At 40.1% G+C, this 14594-nt stretch overlaps 1 protein-coding gene across 3 annotated transcripts; it reads left to right on the top strand.

Moving 5' to 3' along the window:
* Positions 1-156: 156 nt before the first annotated feature.
* On the top strand, positions 157-11120 carry LEO1 (LEO1 homolog, Paf1/RNA polymerase II complex component). Of its 3 annotated transcripts, none has more exons than XM_080626185.1 (12): positions 157-252; positions 1138-1863; positions 2125-2229; positions 2968-3062; positions 3446-3591; positions 4982-5066; positions 5406-5500; positions 5785-5919; positions 6488-6623; positions 6917-7103; positions 7391-7488; positions 10574-11120. In XM_080626185.1, the coding sequence occupies exons 1-12, from the start codon at positions 195-197 to the stop codon at positions 10676-10678; spliced, it is 1971 nt and encodes a 656-aa protein (XP_080482311.1). In that variant the 5' UTR covers positions 157-194; the 3' UTR covers positions 10679-11120. The 3 variants fall into 3 exon arrangements, with proteins under 3 accessions (XP_080482311.1, XP_080482310.1, XP_080482312.1); XM_080626184.1 differs by having other exon boundaries at positions 2122-2229; XM_080626186.1 differs by having other exon boundaries at positions 10578-10748.
* Positions 11121-14594: the final 3474 nt, after the last annotated feature.

Raw genomic sequence — 14594 nt, 5'->3', positions numbered from 1 at the left:
GCGGGGAGGCGCGGACACGCGTTTACCTCCGCTGCCATCGGTAACGGCCGCGGGACGCGGTCCCTTTAAGAGGCAGGCTCCCCCCTCCCGCCCTGCCTCAGCCGCCGGCGCCGCGCCACGCTCCGTAGTCTCGTCGCTCCGTATTTGCATCACGGAGCGGCGCCGGCGGTGTGGCGGCGGGCGCGCGGGCCACCATGGCGGACATGGAGGATCTCTTCGGAAGCGACGCGGACTCGGAGGCCGAGCAGAAAGGTGCGGGGCGCCGCGCTCCCCAAGCTGCCCGCCCGCACTGCGGCGCGAGGCGGCCCGAGCGGGTAACGCACCGCTGCGGTGTGCCCCGGGCCTCCGCTGCGCGCCGGCGGGGCTGGGCGGAACGCAATGAACCCCGCGCTGCGGTGGCTGCGGTGCTCCTATGGCCGCGGCCGGGGAACCGGGGTTTGACAAACACACGCAGAGAGCGCTTCCGAATGTGATAGCGCCTTATCGGAGCTGTGCGGGTGCGGGAGGTGGGGGCACGGGGGGTGGCCGGTTTGCCCCTGGTTATCTTGAGACGCTGTCCCCATTGTCCATGCTGGAGAGCTGTCATCATCCTGTAAATGAAAACAGAACACATGGAACACCTCCCGGTTTAACTCATCTGTATGTTTTTAAAATGCATGTGTCAACTTCTGTAAATTACGTTTCAAGGCAAGTGTTTTTTTCCCCTGTTTGAAACAGCACCTTCCAAACTTAGCATTCAAGAGTAGCTCCATTGTAACAGGCGTGTCAGGGTACCTCACACAGCTAACTTGGGTGAAAGGCATGATGGCAGGTTCACGTTTGTAGGATCTCATATGTATGTATTTATCTATTTTAAACCATCAGTATTTCAAATTTTATTTTCATTTGTGTAATTGCTTATTCAATAGCTTCATGTGGCACCCATCATTTTCATTGTGTCTTTCATTGGCTGTACCTTTATTAGACATCTAATTTTACTGTTTTAGGTGACTTTTATATGTCTTTCTTACCATTCACTGTAGGTTCTCTCTCTGGATTTGGGGGTGTTTGTTTGTTTGGTTTAAAGCAAAGCCCAGCATCTTATGTGCATCCTTGTGGGGACATTTTAACTCTTAAAAAGTGATATTTGCTTTGCAGATTCGGACTCTGGATCTGAATCTGATTCTGATCAGGAGAATGCTGGCTCTGGTAGTAATGCTTCTGGAAGTGACAGTGACCAGGACGATGACAGAGAGGCAGTAAAACCAAGTAATAAGGAGTTATTTGGAGACGATAGTGAGGATGAAGGGGCATCCCATCACACAGGGAGTGACAACCATTCCGAAAGATCCTACAATCGCTCTGAAGCTTCAGGACATTCTGAGCATGAAGATAATGATCAGTCGGATGTGGACCAGCACAGTGCTTCAGAAGCTGCTCATGACGATGAGGATGATGAGCGCGGGCATGGGTCTGATGAAGGCAGTCATCATTCAGAGGGAGATGGTTCTGAAAAAGCACATTCAGAGGATGAGAAGTGGGGCAAGGAGGACAAAAGTGATCAGTCAGATGATGAGGAGAGGCAACAGAACTCTGATGATGAGGAGAGACAGCAGAACTCTGACGATGAGGAGAAAGCACAGAACTCTGATGAAGATGAAAGGCCGCAGGTATCTGATGATGAGGAAAGGCTCCAGAACTCAGATGAGGAGAAAATGCAGAATTCTGATGATGAGGAGAGGCCACAGGCCTCAGATGAGGAGAAGATGCAGAACTCAGATGATGATGAAAGGGCGCAGCACTCTGATGAGGAGAAGGTACAGAACTCTGACGATGATGAACGGGCCCAGCATTCTGATGAGGAGGACCAAGAGCACAAATCTGGTAGGATGGAATACAGTAGTAATGATTTGCTTTTGGTTTGATCTCTTTTTATTGTTTCATTTATATTGGCCTGAAAAGGTGCAGACTTCACTGTAAAGGCATTAATCATGTACTTTCAACTACAGTCATCTTTGTAATGTTCTTTTTTATGCAGCACTTTTAAATTCCTTTTCATCTGAATCAGCTTATTAATACAAAGGAATTTAAAACTATGTGGAACAAAATATTTAATTTGCTGAGAATAACTCTGCTCCTCAGTAGAGTCTGCAAGGGGCAGTGACAGCGAAGATGAAGTCTTGCGAATGAAGAGAAAGAAACCCATTGCTTCAGATTCAGAAGCAGACAGTGATACAGAAGGACAGAAAGGTAAATGGTAGCATTGTTCTGTGGGGATTTGGTTCCTTTAATCCCCCTTTTAAGCGCGACTGCTTACAGAACTTGATGAAATTGGTAGTGCTCGCGAGACAGTGTTAAGTGCAGTGCCATGGAAATAAGAAAACAGCCCAGCAAGAATTCTGCGTGAGGAAGTACATACTGTATTTCTCCTAATTATCTCTAGGTGGCTTTATCAGTGTTTTTGTTTTCTCCATGAGAGACAGAGCTTCTCTTTTGTGCATGTTGTTTCACACATTTTTACTGATGGTGTTAAGAAATGGTTCCTCTAATCAAAGCATCCCAGAGAACCCTTGCGGGTTTTGTTATGTTTAGCTGGCTGAGAAAGAGCTGTTGACTCTTCTGAGAAGTAAAACCTTCAAAACATGTTAATGAAGTTGCTGCTTACATGTATTTGTTTACTTGAGTAAAGGGTGATCTTACACCCTTAATTCTTCTGTTGACATTTGACTAGATTCTCTTACTTGATAGAGCCTTTGCAGGAAAACATACCTTGAATCCTTAGGTTAAAAATACAGGGGAAAGCTGTTCTTCAGGATAAGAGAACAGTATGTGCTTCATAAACATTAGTAATTTCTAACCTTTGTAGGTGATTTTAAGTACAATGAAAGTGAAGGATGTGTTAATTTCTTTTTGCTGTAAGTGTGCTTGCATGTAGGGGTGTGTGTATACACATATGTGTATTTTAAAATAGCATTTTTTCTGCTGAAGAGCATGCAGATGTCATGGATCTGTTTGGAGGTGCAGATGACATTTCCTCAGGGAGTGATGGAGAAGACAAGCCACCAACTCCAGGGCAGCCCATTGTGAGTAGACTTGACTTTTGAAATAAGCCTGAAACATGCTATTCCACTCTGAAATACTAACACTGATTATGATAATATTTTAGTGAAAAAGAGTAACCACATTAAGCTGAAAACTGTATGTCAGCTCCTTTGCTATTTCCTCACTGTCTTTTGGTCTCTCGGATTTACACTGGTTTTTGCAGTCACTTTTAAATGGCATATAAAAATACTGACTTGAATTGCTTTCACTGAAAACTTTCAATTTCTTTTACCCAAAGCTTCCTGACCTCTTTCTCTCTGCACACGGATGACATTTCTTTAAGCTAATGTAAGTGCTTACTAAAGCAACAGTTGCCAGGTAGATGTATTTTCACTTACGCTCCTGTTCTCATTTTCTTCATTAGGATGAGAATGGACTGAGTCAGGAACAACAGGAAGAAGAGCCTATTCCAGAGACTAGAATAGAAGTAGAAATACCAAAAGTAAACACAGACTTGGGTAATGATTTGTATTTTGTGAAGCTGCCCAACTTCCTTAGTGTGGAGCCCAGGTAATCGCACGTTAAGTACGGGATTGATAAGGTTTTTCTAGTGTTTCCCTATATTACTTTTGATTTAGTAATACAGTTAAATATGTTGGCCATATGTAAAATGGTTGACATTAAGATGAACACTTTCGGTTGTGATCAGTCAATAGTAATATATATTGCTGTTATTTAGTCAAGTGCTGAGTAATTTCTGATGAGCTTGGGTTTCAGCTTGATTTAATAACCTTTTGTATATGATTTAACTGAAAGCATGTCCTATTTCAGTTGAATCTTAAACATAGTTTCAGGCTCTCAGATGTATAAAAGCTGAATGGACACCATCTTTAGGCACTTTTGAGGGATAAAAACATCATTTTCAATTTTAGAATGAGCCCTTATTTGCAGATGCTAAATGTGCTATTTAACTATGAAGGGGCTGGTTACTCATTTTCCTGTTTACCTGACTAAAAGATTTTTCTGGAATTCATAAGGAGAAACAGTCAATTATTAGCATTGCTTGTGATATTAGGTTTGGCCCTAAATTCCACCTTGAGCACTTCTAGCAAAGTGCTGTCAAAGCCGTCTCTTGAAGTGTTTTTGTGAAGGAGATTCGCTGCACTGCTTAATTGATGCCTTGTTAGCTGGTGATGTAGCATTGGGTTTGTTGTACAGTAGCTAAATCATTCTTCCTGGTTTTCTTGCTATAGACTTCTGGGAGAGAACTGTAAAGAATCCATTAAGTGGCTCTAATCAGAGAAATCTTGGGGATCTTTGGGGGTCAGACAGGACTGAAAATAGGATTGTACAGTATCAGAGTCTGTTTATCACTTCTCTCCCTTGCAGCAGCCTGGAAACTATTAGGAAGGAGGCTAGGGAGTGACCTTCCCCCACTCACTCCCAGCCTAGTTGTAAGGTTTGTTGGAGGAAGAGGGGAAAACCAGTCTCATTTTCCTTTCCCTTTGGTTGGGTTTGAGATTCAAATTAAAAACAAATGGCTAAGGTTGTCCTCTTAGAAAATCCCTAATTCACCACATTTATAAAATGATATTTTTATTTTCTCTGTACAATATTGTATAGATTCTGTTCCAGACTTCACCCTGACCTTATTATCCTGATGCTAAGGAAACAGTATTTTCTGAGGCACACTTGCTTTCTTTAGCTAGAGCCATTTAGGGGGCCTGAATGTTCAAGTGGCTGTAATGGATGGTAGTGAAGATGCTTGAGTAGGCCTCCTGCGGTGTTGAATCAATGCAGTAAATGACATTACTGCAGAAATGGCTGTCTCACAGCTGTAGTGCCTACTGTTGTGTGCAGTGTATGATTTAAACGTTTCAAGCACCTGTTATTTTCACAACTCTGGTGTCATCTGGATTAATTTTTAAAACAATAAAGACTATTATGTCATTTATTGCAGACCTTTTGACCCCCAGTATTATGAAGATGAATTTGAAGATGAAGAGATGCTTGATGAAGAGGGTAGAACTAGGTTAAAACTCAAGGTAATGTTAAGTTTCCTTATCTCTTTTACACTCATCTAGGCACATTTCTTCAAAGTCTATTTCAGGTGTTTTAGAATGGTGTTTTGAGTTATGGTTCAGATTATGAAAGTGTGGACCAGGTCAGCACTGAGGAGAGTTGGTCCATTTTAGTAATAAATAAAAAAAGCTTTACAGCTGCATTTCACCTGTAAAAGCAGTACCTTTCACTTTCATTTCCTTGCATCCTGCAGCAAATGATCTAGCCTTTCTAACTGTAATTACTGACCTATACAGAGTATATTTTACCACAGTCTTCCTTACTGTGAGTTAGAAACAGTGTTTTGTATTTTTTCCTCACAGGTAGAAAACACAATACGATGGCGGATGCGACGAGATGAAGAAGGGAATGAGATCAGAGAAAGTAATGCACGGATAGTCAAGTGGTCAGATGGAAGGTTAGTTTGGACTTTGTGCTGTTCAGGGAATACAGTTGTTATTCCAGTGAAATGCTCTGGCTTGCAAAATTGGAAGGTCAACAAATTTTGATATCACTTCTGCACAGCAGTAATTCCTTTACTCTCAGTGCTTTGAAAATGTTATGCTCTGTTTAGTTTGGATTGAAATATAATTATTGGCTGTATTTGAAAAGGAAACATGAAGGCTTTTTCCATTTAGAAATGAGGCAAAAAATAGACTGTGGGGAATTTATCAAATAATTGATATATGAATCTTTTTTAAGCATGTCTCTTCACTTGGGCAACGAGGTCTTTGACGTGTACAAGGCGCCATTACAGGGAGATCACAACCATTTGTTCATCAGACAAGGGACAGGTCTACAAGGACAGGCTGTTTTCAAGACAAAATTAACCTTCAGGTAAGCATGCTATTCTGTATCAAATGTTGATACTTCCCTTGCAATTAAGTGCTGTAATTAGTATGTAAAGGTTAGAAATACGAGTTCCTAAACTTGCAGAGTGTAACTGTTTAGTAAGAATGTGCTATTTTCCGAAGTCAGTATTTCAGTAAGATTTGTCCTAAATTAGGTGTTCCAGTTTGAAAGGTTAATAATGCCATTCACTGCACTATGTAGGCTACATGTGTTGTTTTACATATACTTTAATTTACATTTTTAAGTGTAAGTCCTCATCTGAATCAGAATATTCCCTGAAATTAACCTTTTTTCTGATGCCCAGTTGCTGTCAAGATGATGTTTACAGCCTGGGCTATTGATGTGAAATGTGAGGATGATTATTTAGGCTGGACTGCAGGTGCTTTCTTGAGAGAGGATTGACATCTCCAGTAGCTGTTACAATGCACATAAATAACAATAAAAAAAGGATGATGCTTTTACTGTTGTTTAGGTGAATCTTTGAAATCTTAAGTATACTGGTCCGACTGATGTTGCTTGAAGAAGTATTTAACCCATTGCTATTTTTTAACAGGCCACACTCTACAGACAGTGCCACTCACAGGAAGATGACTCTGTCTCTGGCGGATAGATGCTCAAAGACCCAGAAAATCCGTATTCTGCCCATGGCGGGTCGGGATCCAGAGTCTCAGCGGACAGAAATGATTAAGGTATTGTGGTAGAGAGGTCTCTTATGTGCTGATTTAATCTAAAAAGTCACAGCCCTAATACAGCTGAACATTTTGTGACTTTATGAAAAACTGAGTGTATTTTGGAGTTATAGACAAGAGTTGTTAGCCATGGGTGCTTAACCTTACATATTACAAAAAAAATCAGTACAGCACGGTCTTCACACTGCTGTGACGTTACTTCAGAAGTTAGAGTAGAATACAAGTTCCTCTTGAGTTGGTTTTGTTTGTTTTTTTTCACTCAGTCTTAATATATTCCTTGTTTCTTCGGACAGAAAGAAGAGGAGAGATTAAGAGCTTCCATTCGCAGAGAATCTCAGCAGCGAAGAATGCGGGAGAAGCAGCATCAGCGTGGTCTGAGTGCAAATTATTTGGAACCTGACCGCTATGATGAAGAGGATGAGGGAGATGATGCAATCAGTCTAGCAGCTATCAAAAACAGATACAAAGGTGGCATCAGAGGTAATAATAAACCTTGACGGGATGTTAAGGTTTATATGTTAAGGATGTTCAGGGCCTGTGTGATTCACATGGATTAATTTCTTGGGAGAGTCCTGCTAAAATTGTATTTTGTCAGTTCCTTTGATACACGAGCAGACGTGAGCTGAGTTTGTGCAAGTCTATTTTGTTTACTGTGAACTTGGATTCTGCCAGCTTTCTGTGGGACTAAATGTGGAAGAATTATTTTTTATATTATCTCCTCCTCACCAATTTCAGGTAAATATTTGTCTTCTGATTTTTCTCTGCAGAGGAACGTGCTAGAATCTACTCTTCTGACAGTGATGAAGGCTCAGATGAAGATAAAACACAAAGACTACTCAAGGCAAAGAAACTTACTAGTGATGAGGTAAGAAAAGGATTTTGTTCTTAAGCTGCTAATTTTCAGTCAGGAACATTTCCTGCACTAAATCTGTTTTTTAAAGCTGAGACTTTTTGTAGTTTAATTTCTGCTCTGATTAATGTATTATTTGACTTGGCATGCTTTCCGTTGCAATTAATCACCAATTTCTTACACACTGCATCAGTTCGTAGACCTGAACGATTCCCAAAGGAGGTCACTATTGTTATTGCTGATTTAAAGATGGAAAAAATTATGCAGTGTTATGTAAAATGACTTTACCAAAATTATGCAAGAAGTAGGAAGACTTAATCTCTGTATCCTAGTGCAGTGTTATCTCCTAAGCTACATGGTCCTCTCCTGTTTATTATGTAAATAGCAGAAGCATTTTCACATAGTATTTCTTCACTTATTAAACAGAAGAGCTGAAAAAAAAGAGTAAAGAAGAGTTAATGTCTGTTGCTACATAGATGTTATCCATCACCCAAGTACTATCCTAACCATTAGGCCATGGTCAAGTTAACTGTTAGCTAGAGTGGTAGTGCTGTTTCCTCTTCTAAAATTGTGGTTTATTGGTTCAGAATTTTATCACTGCTGGGCTTAAGCAGATGAATCTTTGTGCACATCACATCTTGAGGCTTAGTTCGTTTCAAGTAATGTGACTTCTGACAGAGCACTGCAGTGTAGCACTTCCCAAAATTGACAGATGCCATTTCTGAGATTAAAACTTAACTATCTTCATCCAGTGGCAGAAGTGAAACCAGGAAGTAGATGGGCTCTGTCCTATATCAGCTGCACCTGTGTAGTCTGTTTTCCTGACTTTTGCTCCTCATTGTAAAGTGCCTCTGTGGCAAAGAGCCGTAGGGCTTTTACTGTATACCTTGGGAAGCTGAAAAAGAGGGAATTTTAGAATTCATGACAAATGGCAGTTGACGCTGGCTTCCCACTGCCCTGTTCAAGAGGGCATTGGGTTGGGTCAGGTGTTTTGGCCTACTTGGTTTTAGTAGCCCATGAGTTTGCTTTCCTTTAGACATCACCAGTTCTGTATTACTGTAATCTTGCTGTTGATCAGTATAGTGCAGCCCCGAGTTGCAGCTGTGCTTGCGTTGCTCTCAAGCCAAGATTGGTTTAGGAGTGGCAGTTTGGACACACCTGGCTCTGCTGATAGGCACCTTCACTTATGTGGCAGAATAATAAATGCAGCCTAGCTTAGCGTAACAGGCTCTTATTACTACCTTGTAGGTATGAGAGATGTTTCTGCATTGGCATGTTAGTTTGATTAATCTTCCTGCCCTGTTTTACTGTTTGTCTTTCAGCTGATTTCCTACACTCATCTCTAGTGTGCTCTTTTAATAGCTGCTGAAGTGGCTAGAACCTTATCCTTGAATTTTAGAGGTTTTTGCAATACAGCCTATTCTTAACAGGTCTAGTCAACAGGGTTTCTTTGCTGCTTGAGGAACAGTAGCCTCCATTTTAAAATTAGATGACTTACAGGTAACATTCCCATCAGGGCCACGGAGGGGTGCTACAGTGTTATGAAAAAAAACCCAGGATGCATCATCGCTGCTTACTTTCAGTCACCACATAGGAAGTATGGTATTTGTAATATGTATATACATACATGAAACACCAACTTCCTCATACGCAGACTTTTTGTATGCTGTCAGTCAACAATACAGCACAAATCTTTGTCCTGATAATTTGTTACCATTACTGAAAATGTCAATCTGCTATGAATACATTTTATCAACACGTGGCAAGTAGTTTTACTGTTACTGTAGTTAATGGGCATATTCTGTTAACCAGGAAGATGAAACATTTAACAATAGCTTGGCTAGATTACAAGAGAATGCTTGTTTTCAGGAAGAAGCTATCATTGAGATTCCCACCCCTACTAATAGCTGTTTTCCGTGCTTAAAATTCCTTTCCTAGGTTCTCACTGTGCTAAGTTAATACAGAATAAAATGCTTTAAATAAAAACCATTAGAGTTCTGAAACTCCAATAATTTGTTAAAGTTCTGAAGTTCAATCTTTGCTGCTGCTTAAAATCCGAGTAATATGTGTTGCTTTAAAAAGAAATCAACCGAAAAACTCACCCCCAAACCAAGAAATGGAGAAAGGGATGAGCTTGCTTAGACCTGAAGGTATTTTTAAGATACTCTTCTTTTTAAACAATAACAGAGTTTGCCCCTTGTACTTCATGTCAAAATCGATGAGTTTTACATTAATAACTAGTGATTTGTAGTTTGATTACACATTTTCATTGCATTCTGATTTAAAATGTTGTTTGGAAGCAGGCTTTAAACTGAGTCCATGTAAATGCACATGGAATAAAAATCAATCTGTTGACACTATATTTAGGTGCTAAAAATTGGGCATCCAGCCTATAAAATCATTATGGTATTGCTTGCAAACAGGTAACTAATTCAGTCGTTTGAGTTCTTTTGACTAGCTCTTTGAAGCCTCCTGAACCATTATATTTCTTGGAGTGTAAACTGTAATGTTAGTTCTCAGTACTAGTGGTTTCTCATCAGTCTTCTTCCTGTATGCCAGAAAGTGATTTAGTTGCTGGTTTGGGTTTTTTTTTAATGAACAAACAAAATGCCTACCTGGTTACTGAATTTCTTCTTTGCCTCAGTAGCTCTAACTTAAGGCATACAAGTGTCGGTAGTCTGAAAGCTGAGCAAAGCTGCCTGAAGGGAAAGCTTCTATGTGTTGAGAAGTTCACTACAAATTCTAGGAATTACCCATGCTCGTAAGACTTGCTGAGAATGATATTGCACATTCCATTAATCCAGATTATGACCTAAATTACTTCCATGCCGTAGTTCAGCTGGAAGCTGATATGGTTGCATGTCTGACGTAAGTGGAGCTGCAGATGTATTATGGACCCATTCAGGTTGGGCCTTGATACTGGTAGAAAATGTTTACTGAACTTAAAGTACAGATCCATAAGCAGTTCTGCATCACAGTACACAAAATGGAAAATAATTTTGCTTTTCTTACAAGAAAGACTTTGAGGTCTTTTTATTGTTCTTCTGAGTCTTCTGTTTAGCTTGAAGTACATTGAGTTTTGCCCTTTTTGTGCCTTTAGGAAGGTGAACCTTCTGGAAAGAGAAAAGCAGAGGATGATGACAAAGCAAGTAAGAAGCATAAGAAATACGTGATCAGTGATGAAGAGGAAGATGATGATGATTGAGGAAGCGCACAAGTTGATTTTTCTTTTTTATATATATATATTTATATATATATTGTACAGTTCCCTTACAGCAAAGATGTAAGTAACCATAATGGGGTTATTTTGATAAAGGAAAATTCCATTGAAGTCTGAGTTTCTGATGTGAATAAAGTTTTTTGAGTTCCTTTTACTTTTTAAGCTTTTTCTCTTACTGCAGCAACTATTGCACCAGGGATCGTCGCAGTGCTGTTCGTTATCTCACACAGTACATTTCAGTTTTGAGAACTGTAGTAACTGATTATCCAAGTGAATTAATCAGTGATTTTTACAGTATTCTTCAGGAGAAAACATTCTAATGTTTATAGAATGCTTAAATGGTAAGTTTGCCTGACAAGGGTATGGTGATTTAGCTTACGATTTGTATGGAATGGTTGGAAGAACATATGAGTGATACTGTACAATTCTGGTTTTCCTTATTTCCTGTTGACTGTGGACAGTACGTCACTATCCTGGTATATTTTGATGACTAAAAATATTTGTTACTGTGTTTGAGTAAGCGGTGAAGTTTCTGCAGTTAGAATAGTTAACTCATCACATGAGACATTTATTTTTCATGCATTGAAGCCCAGAATGAAATCTGCATCTTGCCTGACATTAATAATAATAATAGGCACATGCTAGTGATGTAAATGTCAGAGAAAAAGCACCTATTTAAACAAAACTAAGAAATTTCTGCCCGCAGAGATGAAAGTCTCCTTTAAAAGGTGAAATGAACCATAATGCAAAAATACATCCTAATAATAGTGGCTCATAATCTCTTATAATCCTTATGGTGTTATTTCCTGTTGTTCCTGCTTGGTTTTATAAATAGGATTGTTTAGCTGGGAAGTCACTGGAGGTGAATGTTCTGGACAGAATCATTGGTGCTTTTGCACTATTTCTAAACACCTTATTTGATGATGCAATTCCAGTTGTAAAGTGGGGAAAGACTACAAGAAATATCTGAACTTTTCCATGCTTTCTTTCCAAGATGAAATATCCCATATGTAGTTTCTCTCATTGGTGAGAGAGCATTCAGATGTTATCTGTGTTGCTTTTTTAACTGTCTTTGCACACAATCCTATGGAGTTCGATGCGACTTAAATAAGGTAACAGAAAGAAAACAGAACTAGCTTAATGCCTTTTTAAAAACAGTAGAAGGCAAGTGCCTCATAGTCAGTATTTTGCTCATGACATTCTCTGGTTCTTTGAGGCGCAGCTTTCAACCTGGACATTTTGGGATTGTCGTCTTTAATTAGGATAATAGCTTATCAAAGTGCTGTACCTCAGTTTCTCCTGCCTGGAAGGTACAGGAAATGTTCTAGCTGCAGTAGGACAGAGCTCTGTGTTAATGTATTCTGCTGAGCAGCTGACTGCAGTGTAGACATTTGCAAGTATGAAAACAAAGTGAAAAATATCAACTCAGGAGTCTGAGTGCCTGAGAAACTGTTGTGGGTTTTTTCTATAATTAAATTGTTATCTAAGAGTTCCTGTGCCTCTTTAATGTGCAGATAAAACCTTTCTCCATCTGCTGGAATTTTGACCCTGTAATCCTCTTAGCTCAGACCTCTGCTGGGAGACTGGTTCCTTACATGAGGTTACCTGCTTTCCATTCGTAACCTTCTCAGGAACAAGCCAGCTGCTTAGAAAGGGACTCATTCTGTATGGATGTAACACAGAGTAATAAAAGGCACCCAGATACTTCTTAAACAACAAATTTGCTGTATGGAAACACACTGCTATGTCACTGGTAATGTGTTTGCTCTTATGTCAGTTCAATTAAATGTTGACTGTTTTTATTTTGACTACACTCCTAAGAGTGCAGATGTTTTAATCACTTTCATAGGTCTGATTCCTAAGTACTCCACTTTAGCTTCCAAAAATTAGGCTTTTTGTGGATTATGAAGATGAAAAGAAGTAATTTTTTTACACTGTTGTCCTTTGTAAATTGCTCTTTTACAATCTTCTTTAGACATGGAATTTTAGAAAGTGTTTTCTCAAATTGGTTTAACAGTCATCATGTAATTAAAGTCACTTGAATGAACTTAGCCTTAGCCACAGGACTTTCTTAGTTGTGAGTCTAACGTACAGTTTTACTTAGCTCGAAGACAGTTTCTGCTGTCCCTTTTCCCAGCCTCCAGTATGAGAGAAGTACTTGGAATTGTTTCATTTTACCCAAATTAAACATATTAAGCCAAAGGTAAGAGAATGTGGATTCAACTGTGTTTACTCTTGTGCTGACTGGTCAGAATACTGCTTCCAGAAAGGGCATGATTTAAACAACTTCCAACAAGAAAAAATTTCTTTGAAGAGCTGATACTAAGCTCTGTCAGTAGCGGATTTTATGGCTAGTGGCAGGATGCAGGATGAACTTTCTTGAAGCAGTCACTGAAAGCTGCTCTTGGCTGTATAGTTTTGTGGTTTCAAGCACATTTTTTAACTTTATCCTGGTTTCCAGTTGTTAATTTTTAGTTTTCTTTCTAGTACCTGGTAGCATTTTCCACCATCCACTTTTCTCCATCCTGACCGTGAAACTTGGCATGGATTTCATGTTTCAGCACATCCGATGGGTGAGGGAGTACCCATTGAAGGTAGCAGCTGCTCGTGCAGTCCCTCACTTCTAGCAGCAGGTTTGGCAATAGGTAGCCCAGCTCAGTGAGTCAACTTGCTAAAGTGCCAGGAAACGTCTTTTCTGCTGAGCTGTGTGTTCTGCCAGGCATGCCTGCAGGACTGACTGCCCTACTGCCGTGGGAGCAGCAGAGCCAGCTCAGGGAGTCTGTGTGGCCACAATGGGGAAATCAGGGAAGGGAGATCTCTTTGGCAGGGGTAAACATTGACTTGGCTTTCTTTGAAAACTTACCCTGACCATACAGAACAAAATGAATAGTTTTCTACTGCTGTAGCTGCCAGAGCTGGCACATTGAAAAGTCATCTGTGCCTTGAGGTGGTGCAAGGGGAAGCAGGACAGATCCTGTACATGGCAGCAAGATTTAGCACAGCTCTAACACAAAGCTGCAGCCTGAGGAATGTGTTAAACATGAGATGGTGACTTTCCTATGAAGTCATGGTTATTTATTTCTCTGCCAGTAGGCATGGGGGGGGTCCTTGTTGTCAGCCCATTCTAGCAGAGTGCCTTTGTTTATCAGCGTTAGACTGCTAATGAAGTTCTCTGGGTGTTGAATGTATAGAGATTGTTAGGTGGGAATGATCGAGATGATCTGTTTCTGATAAATGTTATTCTCGTTTTTGCTGTGAGAGGTATAATGTCTGACACTTGTGAAACATAGGCAGGCTGTTGTAACGCTCAGGAGCTTGCCTGTAACTTACCTTGAAGTGCTTCTTGGAGAGCATGTGACTAATACCTGCTGTTGCCTAGTGATGCCCTTTGACTTGAGCTGGGTATTTTTAATACCTGTCTGGACATGACAGACTTGCAGAAAAGCTGCGAACTGGTATTGATTACCAGCTTGTATCTTTAATTGCTTTAAAACTCCTGGGCATTCTGGGGAATTATATAAGCTAAGTCATAGAGAAAATAACAGAAAATAACAGAAAATGAAGTAAATCTTTGATTGTCTGATACGAAACCTTTTGATTAAAAAAAAAAATCCTTTGAGAGGAATCCTTTTTGAAAAGACTTCTGGTTTCTTCAGGGGTTTGGTGGTGCTTTTAAAGGGTATTTTGATACTTTAGAAGCCTGTATGAAACTTACAGGCTGATGTTTGAAAAAAGTCAGTTATTAATGTGGAGGCTTAACTTCAGAAAGTGGGGTTTTTCCATTAAGGCTTGATCTTGACGAAACAAGAGGTGGTGGTGCCAGTTTACCAACAAACGTAACTTCATGTCTCTGGGTGATGTTGAAATTCACTGGGAAGCAGTTGCATTCATGCAGTTATTG

Source organism: Psittacula echo, assembly GCF_963264785.1.
Source record: "Psittacula echo genome assembly, chromosome: 10".
NCBI lineage: Eukaryota > Metazoa > Chordata > Aves > Psittaciformes > Psittacidae > Psittacula > Psittacula echo.
This window is presented reverse-complemented; position numbering and strand designations above follow the sequence as displayed.